The sequence below is a fragment of the Scyliorhinus torazame genome, chromosome 15 (assembly GCF_047496885.1).
Source record: "Scyliorhinus torazame isolate Kashiwa2021f chromosome 15, sScyTor2.1, whole genome shotgun sequence".
Classification (NCBI taxonomy): domain Eukaryota; kingdom Metazoa; phylum Chordata; class Chondrichthyes; order Carcharhiniformes; family Scyliorhinidae; genus Scyliorhinus; species Scyliorhinus torazame.
Genome location: NC_092721.1, coordinates 176,287,869 through 176,305,324, shown reverse-complemented (window position 1 = coordinate 176,305,324; position 17,456 = coordinate 176,287,869). Strand labels below are relative to the sequence as shown.

General features: G+C 47.4%; 1 protein-coding gene across 2 annotated transcripts in view; it reads left to right on the top strand.

Annotated features, from left to right (window-relative positions):
• p4ha3 (prolyl 4-hydroxylase, alpha polypeptide III) overlaps positions 1–17,456 on the top strand; it is a 116,687-nt gene that overhangs the window by 76,054 nt on the left and 23,177 nt on the right. Inside the window, exons 8-10 of one of the 2 annotated variants that reach the window (XM_072477148.1) lie at positions 1,396–1,460; positions 3,388–3,547; positions 7,772–7,834. In XM_072477148.1, the coding sequence (XP_072333249.1) occupies positions 1,396–1,460; positions 3,388–3,547; positions 7,772–7,834 (288 nt within the window). The remainder of the gene's footprint in view (positions 1–1,395; positions 1,461–3,387; positions 3,548–7,771; positions 7,835–17,456) is intronic. The other variant, XM_072477149.1, reaches the window with a different exon arrangement.

The window sequence follows — 17,456 nt, the reverse complement described above, 5'->3', positions numbered from 1 at the left end:
TAAATATTTATTTTAAAAAGAAAAGAAAACTTAAACACACAAGCTTACATATACACAATTAACAATACTCCACAAACATTTCCCAAAAGACTGTTTAGTTAAACTCAAAGATTAACCTTGAAGTCCTACTGCATCCAACCCACACAAACTCACACAAGCCTGTTTCACAGTATACAGCAGTGATATTGGGAAAATATTGAAAAATATGATATTTTCCGTAAAGTACAACCATGAGAAAAGAAGTCCTGCTGCTATCAACTATGATGCTTCAGTTCAGGTCAATCCATGAGCCTTGGGTGACTGTCTGTATGGTGTTTGCATGTTCTCCCTGTGTCACGGCATGGGTTTCATCCAGGTGTTCCAGTTTCCTCCAACACTCCAAACTCTTTTCAAGGGTAGTGGACCAGACTCCAGTTAGCACTCGCCCCCTCGGACTGAAAATCCCGTCTTTGTTGGCACTTTCTCCCAAAGTGGGAGGGCGGAGCCAGGAAATTTCCCAACTTCTGCTAGCTGCCTCTGGACTGAAAATCCAGCCCCTCATCTCCTGCCACATCTTCTCATCACCTGTTGCAGTGCAGCACTGACAGGAAAGAAGGTGGAACAGTGGCACAGTGATTAGCACAGCTGCCTCGTAGCTCCAGGGACCTGGGTTCAATTCCGGTCACTGTCTGCGTGGAATTTGCACTATCTCCCCATGTCTGCGTTGGTTTCCTCTGGGTGCTCCGGTTTTCTCCCGCAGTCCAATAAAGTGTAGGTTAGCTGGACTGGTCTTGCTAAAATTGCTCCTTAGTGTCCAATAGGTTAGGTGGGTTACTGGGTTATGGGGATAGGGTGGAGGCATGGGCTTAAATAGGGTGCTTGTTCAAAGGGCCGGTGCAGACTCAATGGGCCGAATAGCCTCCTTCTGTACTGTAAATTCTATGAATCCATGGCACCTGACTCCCTGTCCCGGGCAGGAATAAGTTTAAAAAAAGGGAAAAGATAGGAATGTAAAGAATTCCATCCAACAATGCTCAATTTCCATTTCTCCTCTGTAAAGCGTTGGAACATTCAATCTGTTAAAGGAGGAATTTAAACCCCTGAAACTGTGATTGTTCAGCTATTATATTCCTGCTAATTTCTGTTGAGGCCACAGGGCATTTATTGGGAAGGTATTACTGTCTGAGAGTTACAGTAAGTGAACTGGCATCTGGTGTCTTGCTCAAAAATGAGAAAGTTGACAAAAGAGAAACTTTAAAGCACAGCATGTTCATAAATAAATGATGTTTTAAACTGGCCATCTTGTGCCCTATGAGTGCAGCCAAGTGTTCAAAGTAATTTAGTGCAGGAATGTTCACGTTGATTGCTGGCACAGTGAACACAGATGCACCAACACTTTATTTCTTGGGTCAACAGCTGGAGCGTTCAGTGGTGGCCTCGGGGGAGAAGCAGGCTGCGGTGGAATATCGGATCAGTAAGAGGTAATTATCTGTCAACGAGATCCGCAGTTTCCGAGCTGTAACACGCAATTACATTCCTTACCTGTCAGTGGATTAGCCTGTCTCTATCTGTGCTTGCCGTGATTCTGATTTTACCCTGATGGTTCAGTCTGGCCTTAAACTGAAAAGCTATCTTCCTTCGGTAAATTGTCATCCCGGCTGAAGGATTGAAAAAAAAAAAATTGTTCCTCTCAATTTCTCCTATCTTTTTCCACCAATTGCCTTAGGTCAGATTGAGTAACAAACACCACAGTGCTTCAATCCCAGCTAGTCATCACGTCAAACGCTATCTTGGAAATGTATGATGTGGAGATGCCGGCGTTGGACTGGGGTGAGCACAGTAGGAAGTCTTACAACACCAGGTTAAAGTCCAACAGGTTTGTTTCGAATCACTAGCTTTCAGAGCACTTCTTCCTCAGGTCAGCACAGTAGTAGTGCTCCGAAAGCTAGAGATTTGAAACAAACGTGTTGGACTTTAACCTGGTGTTGTAAAACTTCTTACTTGGAAATGTAGTAATTGTTTCCCATTTTTTCCCCCTCTATTCATTACTTTAAATATTCATTACTTGAAATTTTTTTTAAATGCATAGTTCTGGAAAATAGAGTTCCGGTAATAATTATTCCTTCACGTTGACTGCCCTTTTAAAAGTAGAACATTCCACAGGGTTGAAGAAGTAAGATAGTAATAGATTTCAGGAGGACTTTCTTTTGCCATTAGCCCCATCACTGGTTTACATATTGATGACCTACTTCCTCTTTCAACAATTCATATCTTTTTCCTTCAGTCTTCACTAAGTTTTTTGTATGTGTTTAGGGTGACTGATCATAGTCCTTTCCCCTGAGCACTTCCATCCTCTTTAGCGTGGTTCTCCCACCAACAAAGAGGCTGGTGAAATGGGCAGACACAGGGCAGATGCAGTTAAATGGAAATAAGTGTAAAGTGATGCATTTTTGTAGGATGAATGAAGAAAAGCAAGATGAACTAAATGGTTCAACTTTAAAGTGGGTGTACAAATCGAGAATCCGAGGGGTGATCTTTGAAAGTGGCAGGCTGGGCTGAGAAGGCTGCTAAAAAAGCATTTGGGATCCTTGGATTTAGAACCATGTAATTTTGCTCCCACCCTTTTGTGGCTGGTTTAGCACAGTGGGCTAAACAGCGGGCTTGTAAAGCAGAACAAGGCCAGCAGCGCGGGTTCAATTCCCGTACCAGCCTCCCTGAGCAGGTGCCGGAATGTGGCGACGAGGGGCTTTTCACAGTAACTTAATTTCAAGCCTACTTGTGACAATAAGCGATTTTCATTTTTCGTTTAACGTAAGGTCATACGACTGGTGAGAACAGAAGCAAAAGAAAACCCAGGCCAGTGACAGTGCGAAGCACTCTAGAGCTGTCACTAGCAAAGACTGGAAGATGTGGGGTGGGAAGAAAAGACCTAGGCATGGAAAGGAGAGGCGTGAAGTAGGAAAGCAGCTTTAGGGAGACCATTCCAAAATATGGGATCAAAACAGCAGAAGCCTTTGCAGCAGAAGATGGAATAAAGAGGGAGGATGTCAAGAACGTTAGAAGTGCAGACTGCAGCATCTGGAATTATATACATCTGGATCACTTCAAAAGTAATGAATTGCCTGTGAAGTACTTTGGGAGGGTGTTATGCAAATGCAAGCTGGTTCCTTAACCAAAAAACACATGCCTGGTATAAGTATTGATGATCTATTACTTCTTTCAACAATTTCTTTTAATGTGTTTTCGTGTGTTTGGGGTTTTTATTTATCACCCTTTCTCCTGAGCATTTTCATCCCTTTCAGCATTGTTCTCTCATTAACTACTATGCTCACAATGTAAAGAGAGACATCATTAGTTTTTTATTCTTTTCAATAGACATGACTGTTTTTTTGTATGTTATTTTCCCAGTGCTTGGCTCAAAGATACTGTCGACCCAGTGATCAGAAAGCTGGAACAACGAATTGCGCATCTTACTGGTTTAAATGTGCAGCAGCCTTACGCAGAGTATCTCCAGGTTGTGAACTATGGGATTGGAGGTCACTACGAGCCCCACTTTGACCATGCAACGGTGAGTGCAATGGATTGTTTCATTATGGTATGTATAAAGCATATAGGCATGTTATACTGCGTCAGAGTGCGTTACCGTTTGTGTGTCATTGTTGTCAGTTCCTCGAAACGAGGATGATGCCTGATTCGTACGTCCTCAGGTGATTCAGCAGGCCAATCCTAGAGCCACAGGTCTTTGGATGGAGGTGACAAGAGCCGCCCTGAGGAAGGAGAGGTTCCTGAGCCAGGGTTCTGCCCTTTCTGCTTCTACTTCTATTACGTCTCTACATCAGAATTTATGTGGTCAGTTTCCAACTGTGCTGTAGCTTAGATTGGATTGGATTGGATTTGTTTATTGTCACGTGTACCGAGGTACAGTAAAAAGTATTTTTCTGCGAGCAGCTCAACAGATCATTAAGTACATGGGAAGAAAAGAAAATGCATAATAGGGCAACACAACATATACGATGTAACTACATAAGCACCGGCATCGGATGAAGCATACAGGGTGTAATGTGAATGAGGTCAGTCCATAAGAGGGTCATTGAGGAGTCTGGTAATAGCGGGGAAGAAGCTGTTTTTGAGTCTGTTCGTGCGTGTTCTCAGACTTCTGTATCTCCTGCCCGATGGAAGAAGTTGAAAGAGTGAGTAAGCCGGGTGGGAGGGGTCTTTGATTATGCTGCTCGCTTTCCCCAGGCAGCGGGAGGTTTAGATGGAGTCAATGGATGGGAGGCAGGTTCGTGTGATGGACTGGGCGGTGTTCACGACTCTCTGAAGTTTCTTGCGGTCCTGGGCCGAGCAGTTGCCATACCAGGCTGTGATGCAGCCAGATAGGATGCTTTCTATGGTGCATCTGTAAAAGTTGGTAAGGGTTAATGTGGACATGCCAAATTTCCTTAGTTTCCTGAGGAAGTATAGGTGCTGTTGTGCTTTCTTGGTGATAGAGTTGACGTGGGTGGACCAGGACAGATTTTTGGAGATGTGCACCCCTAAGAATTTGAAACTGCTAACCATCTCCATCTCTGCCCCGTTGATGCTGACAGGGGTGTGTACAGTACTTTGCTTCCTGAAGTCAGTGACCAGCTCTTTAGTTTTGCTGGCATTGAGGGAGAGATTGTTGTCGCTACACCACTCCACTAGGTTCTCTATCTCCCGCCTGTATTCTGACTCGTGGTTATTCGAGATCCGGCCCACTATGGTCGTATTGTCAGTAAACTTGGAGATGGAGTTGAAACCAAATTTTGACACGCAGTTGTGTGTGTACAGGGAGTATAGTAGAGGGCTAAGTACGCAGCCTTGCAGGGCCCCGGTATTGAGGACTATTGTGGAGGAGGTGTTGTTGTTCATTCTTACTGATTGTGGTCTGTTGGTCAGAAAATTGAAGATGCAGTTGCAGAGTGGGGAGCCAAGTCCTAGGTTTTGGAGCTTTGATATGTGCTTGACTAGGATTATGGTGTTGACGGCGGAGCTGTAGTCAATAACTAGGAGATTGATGTAGGAGCCCTTGTTGTCGAGATGCTGTAGGGATGGGTGTAGGGCCAGGGAAATGGCATCTGCTGTGGACCGGTTGCGACGGTATGTGAATTGCAGTGGATCAAGGCGTTCTGGGAGTATGGAGGTGATGCGCTTCATGATCAACCTCTCGAAGCACTTCATTACGACTGAAGTCAGGGCCACCGGACGGTAGACATTGAGGCACATTGCTGTTTCTTCTTTGGCACCGGTATGATGGTGGTCTTCTTGAAGCAGATGGGGACCTCGGAGTGGAGTAGGGACAGGTTAACGATGTCCGCGAACACCTCTGCCAGCTGGTCCGCGCAGGTTCTGAGTGCACGACCAGGGATCCCGTCCGGGCCCGTTGCCTTTGAGGGTTCACTTTCAGGAAGGCCGATCTGACTTCGGAAGCTGTGACGGTGGGTATGGATGAGTTATGGGCTGCTGGGGCACTCAACAGCGTATTGTTGATTACCTGCTCGAACCGAGCCTGGAATGCATTGAGTTCATCGGGAGGGGTGCGCTGCTGCCGGAGATACTGCTCGGCTTCGCTTTGTAGCCCATTATGTTGTTTAGTCCTTGCCACAACCGACGAGAGTCTGTCTATGACTCTAGCTTGGTTTGATATTCTCTCTTGGCATCTCGGATGGCTTTGCGGAGGTCGTACCTGGATTTCTTGTATAGGTCAGGGTCGTCTGACTTGAACGCCTCAGACGTGTCCTTCAGTAGGGAGTCAATCTCGCGATTGAGCCTTGGTTTCCGGTTGGGAAAGTGCACAGAAGAGGGAACTTCTCTCTGTCTCCAAATCCCCAAAACTCTATGTTCCTTGACATAGCTTTCAACTCTCTGTCACTTTGCATGGTGATGATCTCCATGTCAGTTCCATTGCTTTGTTCAAACACCTGCTGAAATTATGTTGTCAGTTCTCCAACATCCACTTTAAGCAAAGGATTTGAGGCAAACGTAGTGATTTGTTCCAACTTGTCTAACTCCTGAAATCGTATGTTGAATTCCTTTTTCAATTTGTTCAGGTGGTCACAGAATTTATTTGGACCTGTTGTTGGATTTTCACCAGATTGGGGAAGTGCTCAGTAATTTTGATCTTTAGCTGTGAGTTCAACAGGTTTGTTTCAAACACTAGCTTTCGGAGCACTGCTCCTTCCTCAGGTGAATGAAGAGGTAGATTCCAGAAACATATATATATATATATAGACAAAGTCAAAGATGCAAGATGATGCTTTGAATGCGAGCATTTGAAGATAATTAAGTCTTTACAGATCCAGAGAGAGGGGTAATCCCAGGTTAAAGAGGTGTGAATTGTCTCAAGCCAGGACAGTCGGTAGGATTTCGCAACCTTGCCAGCAGTGACGGTGCATCATCGATTGTGAGTGAAATCAATCCTTTGAGCAGAATGTTTTTCCCAATCACATACCATTTAAATTTATCCTGTCCTCTCTTTCAGTAGCAAAAGAGTGAGAAAGTCCTCCTTTGTTGTTGAGCCTTTGAATGCCATGCAAACTAAAACAATCAGCTGGGCCCTATCCGTCACATCTACTAATACATCAAACTGCAATGAGAAACATTCACAGCCTGATAAGTCTTGGTGCATTAGAGATGTAAAGTGTCGGCAGCAACCATCATAGCCTCCTTGATAACTTCGCTGTTGGTGAATGGTTTCTTATGGTTTGTTAGCAGATGGCTAATGTGAAAAGATGCCTCTTTGTTATCCTTGCCTCTAGCCACAGATTTTGAAAAGATTGACTGTTAAACTTTCAAAATGACGATTAACTCCCCAATCTTTTTTGGTCCCAAACACACTGTTCAAAGGGAAATTTTCCTGAAATTTTCCGTGCATTGTCTTATGATGACCTCTTTTACTCAAGGCTACACTCTGTGACAAATGGTACTAATGGTCTTGCCTTCGACATTCGTAAAAAGAAATTTGCATTCCCATTCCTGGCGGAAGTGGTAGATTTTGCCCTCTTGGAGGTCACAGGCCCCAGGCTTATCATTTTGTCTTTTACCAGCTTTTCCAAGTTTTGGCACCTGCGAGAATCTCATTGTTCGGGTCTCATGTAACTTGGCGCTGTTTGAGAGGCAACAACAATTGATTGTTCGAGACCCTGGGATCGACCTGTCGCTCGCAATCGACGACTTGGAGACCACTGTTTTAGGAGATTACTGAAGTGCTCAGCCCAATGAGAGAAAATCTCACGTCTCTTTGTTAAGAGTTGATGGCCATCTGCTGTGAGGATGGGTGCCACCCTGTTAGTTTTGGGACGTAAACCAATCACAGGCCTCATGTAAAGCCTTCAGGTCATTATTATCAGCAGCTGTTCGAAGCTCATCAACCTTGTTTTCCCACCACTGGTTCTCCATCGTTCTTAGCTTGGCCTTTTATTTGCACAATGACATCTGCTGTGCTGTGCTGGTGATCTCTCAGATATGTAAGATCTGTGAGTATTGTGTACTTTATCTAGAAGCTCGGGGTCAAAAGGTTAGGAAGGACAAGGATGGTGGAGAGGTTCAAAATGCTTTTCTCCAAGCTCAGGTAAGGAAATAAATACTAAATCACCTTCTTTGTAAACAGCTTATAGTTTATGCAGGAAATCCTTCTGAAAGACATAAGCTGCACAGGAAAATTGTCTTCAGTACTTTACTTTGATTCATTCACCCCTTGTAGCACATAATTACCTCATCAATTAAAGGTCAAAATATTTGTTCAAAACGTGTTCTTTCTGTTTTATATTAGTCCCCTAACAGTCCACTGTATAAGCTGAAGTCTGGAAACAGGGTGGCAACGTTTATGATATATGTAAGTATTGATCATATAATTTCTGTTGATGAAAATGCCATTTCCTCACAGACTGTTGGGCGGGATTCTCCGTCCCGCCGCACCAGTTTTCTGGTGTGGTGCGCCCCCGCTGGCAGCGGGATTCTCCGTCCCGGCAGACGGCCAATGGGGTTTCCCATTGTGGGCACCCCCGCGCCGTTGGGAAATCCACTGCCGGCGAAACAGAGGATCCCGCCGACGGAGAATTCAGCCCGTTATATTTTGTCTTTTTGTGGAATGTGGAAATTTCTCTTCACTCTCCTGCCCCAGTATTATCTCCCAGAATATGAGAGTGTATGTATTTCTCCAGTGGAGATTCAGAGGGGTCAATCTTGTTGATAATGTTTTACAAATAGTCAGAGAAAGGAATACTCCAGATTTACAGATAACATCAAAACAGGGTGCAGCAGCTAACGATACTAAACTATGTGCAGTAATGCAAAAGAATCTAAACAGGCTGGGTCAACAGGGAGAGAGAGTTGAATGTGGATGAATGCGATGTTATGAGGTCAGGTTGGAGAAGCAAGACTGTGAACTATCCACAAAATGATTGTGTGATTGATGGGATGGGGCCGTAACAAGAGACAGATCTGAAGGATTTTGTGCACTAATTGTTAAAGCTGTTGGTTCAATATTCAGAGGAGGTCAAGGAAGCAATACAAAGTTGACATGTACAGTTGGGTGTGATTTGTACATCTAAAGAACTGATTTTAACATTATTCGTGGCCTAGGTGGGGCCTGGATGTACTGTGTTCAGTTCAAGAGTACCCTGTTGTAGTAAGAATATAGAATAAACGGAGGGACAACGTCCATACTGGATAATTTCTAGATTTGTGTACTTGGGTTATGGGTAAGCAATGTCCACCTTTGGAACTTTTTTCTCTTTATTAGGCGAGGATGTAGAGGGACAGAGTTTCTTCGGATTTTCAGGAGTGGGATGAAATCCAGGGCAATTCTTCTTTTGGGATTTCTGAACTAAGTAACACACTTTAAATGGAAGGGTAGCAAAGAGAAAGCAGAGGCAACATATTTTCAGCAAGAGGGTGATAGACGTTTGTGGGTATGGAAAAGCGTGGAACAATGGCAAGTTTTAAAAGAAGACTGGGTGAGTTCCTTTAAGGCAATAGTATTTGGTGTCATTATTTCTAGAATCACAGTATGTAACCTGAGGCCCAGAAAGGTAAATAGATTGATAGACTTATTTTCCTATCCCAAACCTGGACCATCTTCTCGTCTTACAGATGATCCTCAGGATATAACAGTCCATTCATGGGGTTTTCTATCTTGTCCCTCTCAAAGATGGCAATTTACATTGATTTAGCACTCCTGATAAGAGTGATTAACAGACAAATTATGAGGGGTCTGGATTAAGTGCATTGGAAGACCCTATTTCCGAGGTTGAGGCCTCCATAACCAGGGGACGTAGATTTAGTGTAAGTGGCAAGAGGTTTAGAGGGGATCCGAGGAAAAATTACTTTTGCCCAGAGGATGGTGAGACTCTGGAACTCACTCCCTGAAAGGATAATAGAGGCAGATGTCCTCATAACATTTAAAAAGTACTTGGGTATGCACTTGCTGTAACCTACAAGGCCGCAGGCTAAAAGTTCTAAAGTGGTGCCCCTTTAAGGGGTGGGAACTCATATGGTCATGTGACCTTTCACCCAATTAGGCCGGAGCGTGCAAATCCTGCGCAGGTTTTCCCAGCCAGTGTAGAAACTGGAGTCAAAGTCATCAGTAGCATTATTGTCATTCTCTGTAAATAGTTACATTGTTAATAAATAGTTCCAGACTTACTCTGTTTGGTGGCCACCACTCCTTCCAAGCTATTACATTTAGTGACGAGGATCAATGGAGCACTTCCCATTTGCCAAGGGGAATGGCCGAGCAGGCCTCGTGTACGAGTCATTGGAAGCACGTCTAATGCCTCTATTCGGAAAGCTTGAGCTATTCAACCCTAATTCAGAGGATTGGGTTCAGTACGTTGAACCCTGCAACGTTTCTTCAAAGTAAATAAAATTAGGGGGGGGCTGAGGGGCGGGAGAGAGGGGGAGGAGAAGCAGAGGGTAATACTGTAACAGCCCGCAGTGCCCAACATTTAAGTTGATGAGGAGCTTGACTTTTCCGGACGCCCCTGAAGACCTCGGTGACCATGTAGCTATAGGATCCAATTTAATAGAATTGAAACAGAGTCCCGGGTTGAACATGTTGAGCTGGGTGTTTCTAGGTGCTGGCAATGCCGAGAACGACCCCGCTGTCAAATGGGTGGGACTCTGCTTTATTGCGGGGTCACGGCGAGGAACGCCCTTCCGAGGCCGCACTCAGTCCTATTTCCTGCACTACCGAGCTCCGCTCACCAGTGCAGGAAGAGATCAGGGCACGTTAGACCCCCCACCGCGGCCTCAGGCTCCCCTAAACACCCAAACTCACCTATAAGGGGGTCCTCAAGCCCCCCCACACACCACCTCATAAAGGCAAGCAACACCGGGCGCGATCCCCAGCACGGGCAAAATGCCACCCAGGCACCGCCAGGGTGGCACTGCCAGGGCGTCCAGGTTGCACTGCCAGGGTGCCAGTGCTTGAGTACCCAGGTGGCATCTGCTCACCCTCCCCAGAGCCCAACCAGCCAGGGCCCCTTGATCGCCTGGAAGACCCCCCCCCCCCAAGTGCCGGTACACCTGGTCCATGTTTGTGGAGACCAGGGCTAACCAGAATCTCCAAGGCATGGGGATTTGGTCCCACATCTTGGGTAACTCTGCCGAGTGCATATTCAAGTGTGTCTTACTCACACTTTAATATGCAAATTTAGGTCCCGCCCATTGTCCCGCCTTTGGATCCCGCGAGGTGTACAGAGCTGGATAAATCTTGCAAGAAGCCACGTTGTGTGGCCCCACAACATTAGCCTCGACCTCTGGATAGTCCAGTGACATTATCTTTTTTTTTGTAAAATATTTTATTAAGGCATTTGTGATTTTATAACAGTAACAGTAAACCATATACAAACAACTATAAACATAGTGCCAAGACCATCTACCTCCCTCAAGGGTCCCACCTTCCTCAAACAATTATCTAGACTAACCCCCCCCTCTGCTGACAGTTAATTTTCTCTAAAGAAGTCGACAAATGGCAGCCACCTCTGGACGAAACCTAGCATTGACCCTCTCAGGGTGAACTTGATTGAGGAAGCCAGCCATGTCATTGACCCAGGTCTCTGATTTTGGGGGCTTCGAGGCCCTCCATGCTAAAAGTATCCGTCTCTGGGTTACCAAGGAGGCAAAGGCCAAGACGCCCCTTGGACTCCTGGGTCCTCCGACACTCCGAAAATCGCCCCCTCTGGACTTGGTGTCACCCTTGTTTTTAACACCGTCGACATGACATCCGCAAACCCCTGCCAGAATCCCCGAAGCTTTGAACATGCCCAAAACATGTGGGCATGGTTCGCTGGAGCTCCCGCGCACCTTGCACACCTGTCTTCTATCCCAAAAAACTTGCTCATCCAGGCCACCTTCATGTGTGCCCGGTGAACGACCGGTGAACGACCTTAAATTGTATCAGGCTGAGCCTGGCGCATGATGTGGACGTGTTGACCCTGCTTAACGCATCTGCCCAGAGACTTGCCTCTATCTCTCCCCCTAACTCATCCTCCCATTTGTGCTTTAGCTCCTCTGTCTGTGTTTCCTCTGCCTTCATGAGTTCTTTATAGATATCTGAGACCTTCCCCTCTCCCACTCATGCTCTAGAAATGACCCTATCTTGTATCCCCCGTGGTGGTAGGAGCGGGAAGGTTGGAACCTGCCTTCGCAAGAAGTCCCGAATTTGCAGATACCTAAACCCATTCCCTCCCGTCAATTCAAACTTCTCCTCTAACTCCCTCAAACCGGGGAAGTTCCCATCTATAAACAAATCTCCCATCCTCCCGATCCCTGTTCTCTGCCAGCCCTGAAACCCTCCATCCAGTCTCCCTGGGGCAAACCGACGATTGCTACTAATTGAAGCCCAAACCGATGCTGCCTCCGCTCTCACATGTTTCCTCCACTGTCCCCAGACTCTCAGGGCCATCACTACCACCGGACCTGTGGAGTACCGGGCCGGCGAGAACGGCAGAGGGGCCGTGATCAATGCCCCTAAACTCGTGTCCTTACAAGATGCTGCCTCTAGTCGCTCCCACACCGACCCTTCCCCCACTACCCACTTCCTCATCATGGCTATATTTGCCGACCAGTAATAGTTGCTAAAGTTCGGCAGCGCCAGCCCCCCTCCCCCCTGGCCACACTCCAGCATCACCTTCTTCACTCGCGGGGTTTTACCCGCCCAAACAAAACCGGAGATCACTAAGGTGGGGAGGCACTGATAAACAAACAGGAATCTCGGGAGGACCGTCATTTTCACTATCTGTACTCTCCCTGCCAGTGATAACGGGAGCATATCCCACCTTCGGAAGTCCTCTTTCATTTGTTCCACGAACCGGGTCAAGTTTAGTTTATGTAACAGCCCCCAGTCTCGTGCCACCTGGATCCCTAAATAACGGAAACTACCTCCCACCACTCCGAATGGCAGCTCTCCACTCTCCCCTCCTGCCCCCTTGCCTGGATCGCAAACATCTCGCTTTTCCCCACGTTCAATTTGTACCTTGAAAAATGGCCAAATTCCCCTAAAATCCTCATGATCACTCCCATCCCCTGTAACGTGTCGGAAACATACAGGAGCAGGTCGTCGGCGTATAGCTAGACCCTGTGTTCCACCCCACCCTGGATCAGTCCCTTCCAGCCCCTGGAAGCTCTTAACACCATAGCCAGTGGCTCAATGGCCAGAGAGAGTGGGCATCCCTGCCTAGTCCCCCGGTGCAATCTGAAATAGCCCGACGTCAGCCGGTTCGTTCGAACATTCACCTCTGGCGCCTAGTACAGCAGCCTGACCCAGTCGATGAAACCCCGACCGAACCCGAACCGCCCCAACACCTCCCACAGATAGTTCTATTCCACCCGGTCAAAGGCCTTCTCTGCGTCCATTGCGACCACTACCTCCACCTCCTTTCCCTCTGGGGGCATCATGATTACATTCAAGAGCCTTCTAACGTTGGCCGTTAGCTGCCTACCCTTAACGAACCCCGTCTGGTCTTCCCCTATCACCCCCCGGGACACAGTTTTATATCCTTGAGGACAAGAGTTTAGCTAAAAATTTGGCATCAACATTCAACAGGGAGATTGGCCTGTATGACCCGCATAGCTCAGGGTCCTTCTCCCACTTAAGGATCAGTGAGAGCGAGGCCTGTGACATTGTCGGGGGAAGAACACTGCGCAACCTTGCCTCGTTAAAATCCTCACCAACAGTGGGCCAAGCATCTCAGAGAACTTTTTATAAAATTCCACTGGGTAACCATCTGGTCCCGGGGCCTTGCCCGACTGCATGGCCTCCAGTCCATCTGCTATTTCTTCAATCTCTATCAGGGCTCCCAGCCCTTCTACCAACCCTTTGTCCACCTTCGGGAACTCCAGCCCTCCTAGAAATTGCCTCATTCCTTCCACTCCAGTGAGGGTTCCGACTCGTATAGCCCCGTTGACCCCTGCTGGGTCCAAGATTATGTTCCATCCTCTGTCCTTCACTCTCCCTATCTCCCTATCGGCCTCCCTTTTCCTGAGCCGGTGCGCCAGCATTCTACTAGCCTTCTCTCAATACTCATATATCGCCCCCCTCTCCTTCCTCAACTGCTCCACCGCCATCCCTGTAGATAACAAGCCAAATTCCACCTGTAGCCTCCGTCGTTCCTTCAGTAATCCTACCTCCGGGGCCTCCACGTACCTCCTGTCTATCTGAAGTATTTCCCCGACCTGCCTATTCCTCTCTGCCCTCTCTGCCTTCTCCCTATGAGCCTGAATCAAAATCAGCTCCCCTCTGATCACTGCCTTCAGTGCATCCCAAACCATTGCTGCTGAGACCTCTCCCGTATAGTTAATCTCCAGGTAGTTCTGGATGGATTCCCTCAACTGTCTGCACGCCCCCTCGTCCGCTAACAGTCCTACATCCAATCTCCATTGCGGACGCTGACCACCCTCCTTGCTCACCCGGAGGTCCACCCAATGTGGGGCATGGTCCGACACAGCAATCGCTGAATACTCGCTTTCAACCACCCCTCCCAGTAAAGCCCTGTTCAAAATAAAAAAGTCAATCCGGGAGTATACTTTATGTGAGAAGAAGGAGAACTCCTTCGTTCTTGGCTGTCCAAACCTCCATGGGTCTGCCCCACCCATCTGCTCTATGAACCCCTTTAGTTCCTTCGCCATTGCCGGCACCCAGCCTGTCCTTGGACTCGACCGGTCCGCCTTGGGTCAATGACCGTATTGAAGTCCCCCCACCATGATCAGCTTGTGTGAATCCAGATCGAGGATCTGCCCTAACATCCGTCTTACAAACTCCACATCATCCCAGTTTGGTGCGTAGACATTCACAAGCACCACCGGCAGCTCTTCCAGCTTCCCACTAACCATGATATATCTACCCCCAACATCCGCAACTAATCTCCCCGCCTCAAATGACACTCGTTTATTAACCAGGATCGCGACCCCTCTAGTCTTAGAATCCAGCCCCGAGTGAAATACTTGCCCGGCTCATCCCTTCCTCAGTCTGGTCTGATCAATTACCCTCAGGTGTGTCTCCTGCAGCATTACCACGTCCGCCTTCAGTCCCCTCAAATGTGCGAACATGCGAGCCCTCTTAACCGGCCCATTCAGCTCTCTGACGTTCCATGTGATCAGCCTGATCAACCATCCCCCTTCTTAGGCCAGCCTCCAGCTCGTGCCCCGTGCTCCCTCCGGCCCGCTCTCAGGTAGCCTCCGTCCCCGTCTCCAAGCAACAGTCCCTCCCCTGTCAGCAGTGCAATTCCCCCCCCTCCCCCCACCTCCGTTAACAGCACAATAAATGCAACCCCCTTCAACAGACAAAACATCTGCCCCCCCCCCACTGCACTTCCGTGAGTCAACCTGCCCAGCTGGCTTGGTGACTCCCCCCACCATGGCGCCAGACATCTTACCTCCTATTGTTCCCCCCCTTTCCCCGCTCAGACATACCTATTCAAAAGGCACATTTCCACCCAAACAGACCCAAAGAAAAACCATCAACGATTCACCCACCCTTCCCCCACCAATATAAAGTTCACCCACAAAACATCACAACAGCCTAAAAAACGTTACAAAAGGCATTTCTCATGTAGTGCAAGAGTAAGAATAATTTTAGCAGAGCCCCTACAGCAAAGATCAGTCACCTCAGTCTCTATCTAGACCTTTGCTTTTCACAAAGTCCATTGCTTCATCCGGCGACTCAAAGTAAAATTGCCGCTCTTCATAGGTGACCCATAACCGAGCTGGATAAAGTAGACCACACTTCACCTTCCTCTTGAAAAGGGTCGATTAAACGCAGTTGAATCCCGCTCTTCTCTTGGCCAGGTCCATACCCAGACATTGGTAGATGCACAGAATGTTATTCTCCCACTTACAGCTCCGTGTCTGCTTGGCCCAACGTAAAATCTGTTCCTTATCCAGGGATGTGTGCATTTCTACCACCATGGCCCTTGGTGGCTCATTCGCTCGCGGCAACCTCGCAAGTGTTCTGTGCGCTCTGTCCACTTCCAGGGGTCTAGAAAACGACCACTCGCCCATTAACTTCTCAAGCATATTCGCCACATAAGCCCTTGTGTCCGTTCCCTCACATCCCTCAGGGAGGCCAACGATCCGTTCTGCCGGCGGGACCTATTCTCTAGGTCCTTCACCTTGTCTTGAAGCCTTTTCTGGTGCTTTTTCATCAGCCCCACGTTAGGTGTTCCTCATGCCCAGCCACCATTTCCTCCACCTTCTGGACCGCCCGATCTTGGGCCCCTGGTCTCTGCTCCACCCGAGTGATCGACTCCTTGATCACCAAACGTGACACCACTGTTTAAAAAAGGCGGTAGGCAGAAAGCGGGTAATTATAGGCCAGTGAGCTTAACTTCGGTAGTAGGGAAGATGCTGGAATCTATCATCAAGGAAGAAATAGCGAGGCATCTGGATGGAAATTGTCCCATTGGGCAGATGCAGCATGGGTTCATAAAGGGCAGGTCGTGCCTAACTAATTTAGTGGAATTTTTTGAGGACATTAACAGTGCGGTAGATAACGGGGAGCCAATGGATGTGGTATATCTGGATTTCCAGAAAGCCTTTGACAAGGTGCCACACAAAAGGTTGCTACATATGATGAAGATGCATGGCATTAAGGGGAAAGTAGTAGCATGGATAGAGGATTGGTTAATTAATAGAAAGCAAAGAGTGGGGATTAATGGGTGTTTCTCTGGTTGGCAATCAGTAGCTAGTGGTGTCCCTCAGGGATCAGTGTTGGGCCCACAACTGTTCATAATTTACATAGATGATTTGGAGTTGGGGACCAAGGGCAATGTGTCCAAGTTTGCAGACGACACTAAGATAAGTGGTAAAGCAAAAAGTGCAGAGGATACTGGAAGTCTGCAGAGGGATTTGGATAGGCTAAGTGAATGGGCTAGGGTCTGGCAGATGGAATACAATGTTGACAAATGTGAGGTTATCCATTTTGGTAGGAATAACAGCAAAAGGGATTATTATTTAAATGATAAAATATTAAAACATGCTGCTGTGCAGAGAGATCTGGGTGTGCTAGTGCATGAGTCGCAAAAAGTTGGTTTTCAGGTGCAACAGGTGATTAAGAAGGCAAATGGAATTTTGTCCTTCATTGCTAGAGGGATGGAGTTTAAGACTAGGGAGGTTCTGCTGCAATTGTATAAGGTGTTAGTGAGGCCACACCTGGAGTATTGTGTTCAGTTGGTCTCCTTACTTGAGAAAGGACGTACTGGCACTGGAGGGTGTGCAGAGGAGATTCACTAGGTTAATCCCAGAGCTGAAGGGGTTGGATTACGAGGAGAGGTTGAGTAGACTAGGACTGTACTCGTTGAAATTTAGCAGGATGAGGGGGGATCTTATAGAAACATATAAGATTATGAAGGGAATAGATAGGATAGATGCGGGTAGGTTGTTTCCACTGGTGGGTGAAAGCAGAACTAGGGGGCATAGCCTCAAAATAAGGGGAAGTAGATTTAGGACTGAGTTTAGGAGGAACATCTTCACCCAAAGGGTTGTGAATCTATGGAATTCCTTGCCCAGTGAAGCAGTAGAGGCTCCTTCATTAATTGTTTTTAAGATAAAGATAGATAGTTTTTTGAAGAATAAAGGGATTAAGGGTTATGGTGTTCGGGCTGGAAAGTGGAGCTGAGTCCACAAAAGATCAACCATGATCTCATTGAGTGCTGGAGCAGGCGCGAGGGGCCAGATGGCCTACTCCTGCTCCTAGTTCTTATGTTCTTATGATCGGGTCCAGTCATTCCTTTTTTTGCCTGGCAAAGCCCTCCCGAATAAACTCCACCAGCCAGTACTCTGCAGATCCTCCATGCTTCCCTTTGCTGCAGAATCTACACGTGTCTGCTCGTTTCGGTTCTTCCTTCCCTTACATCCACATCTGTACCCTGTGTCCATATACTGGGTGGGATTCCTCCTCACAGTCACATCCACCGCCGACCCCTCAAACAAATTCTGAAAAGAGTTGGGGGATAAGG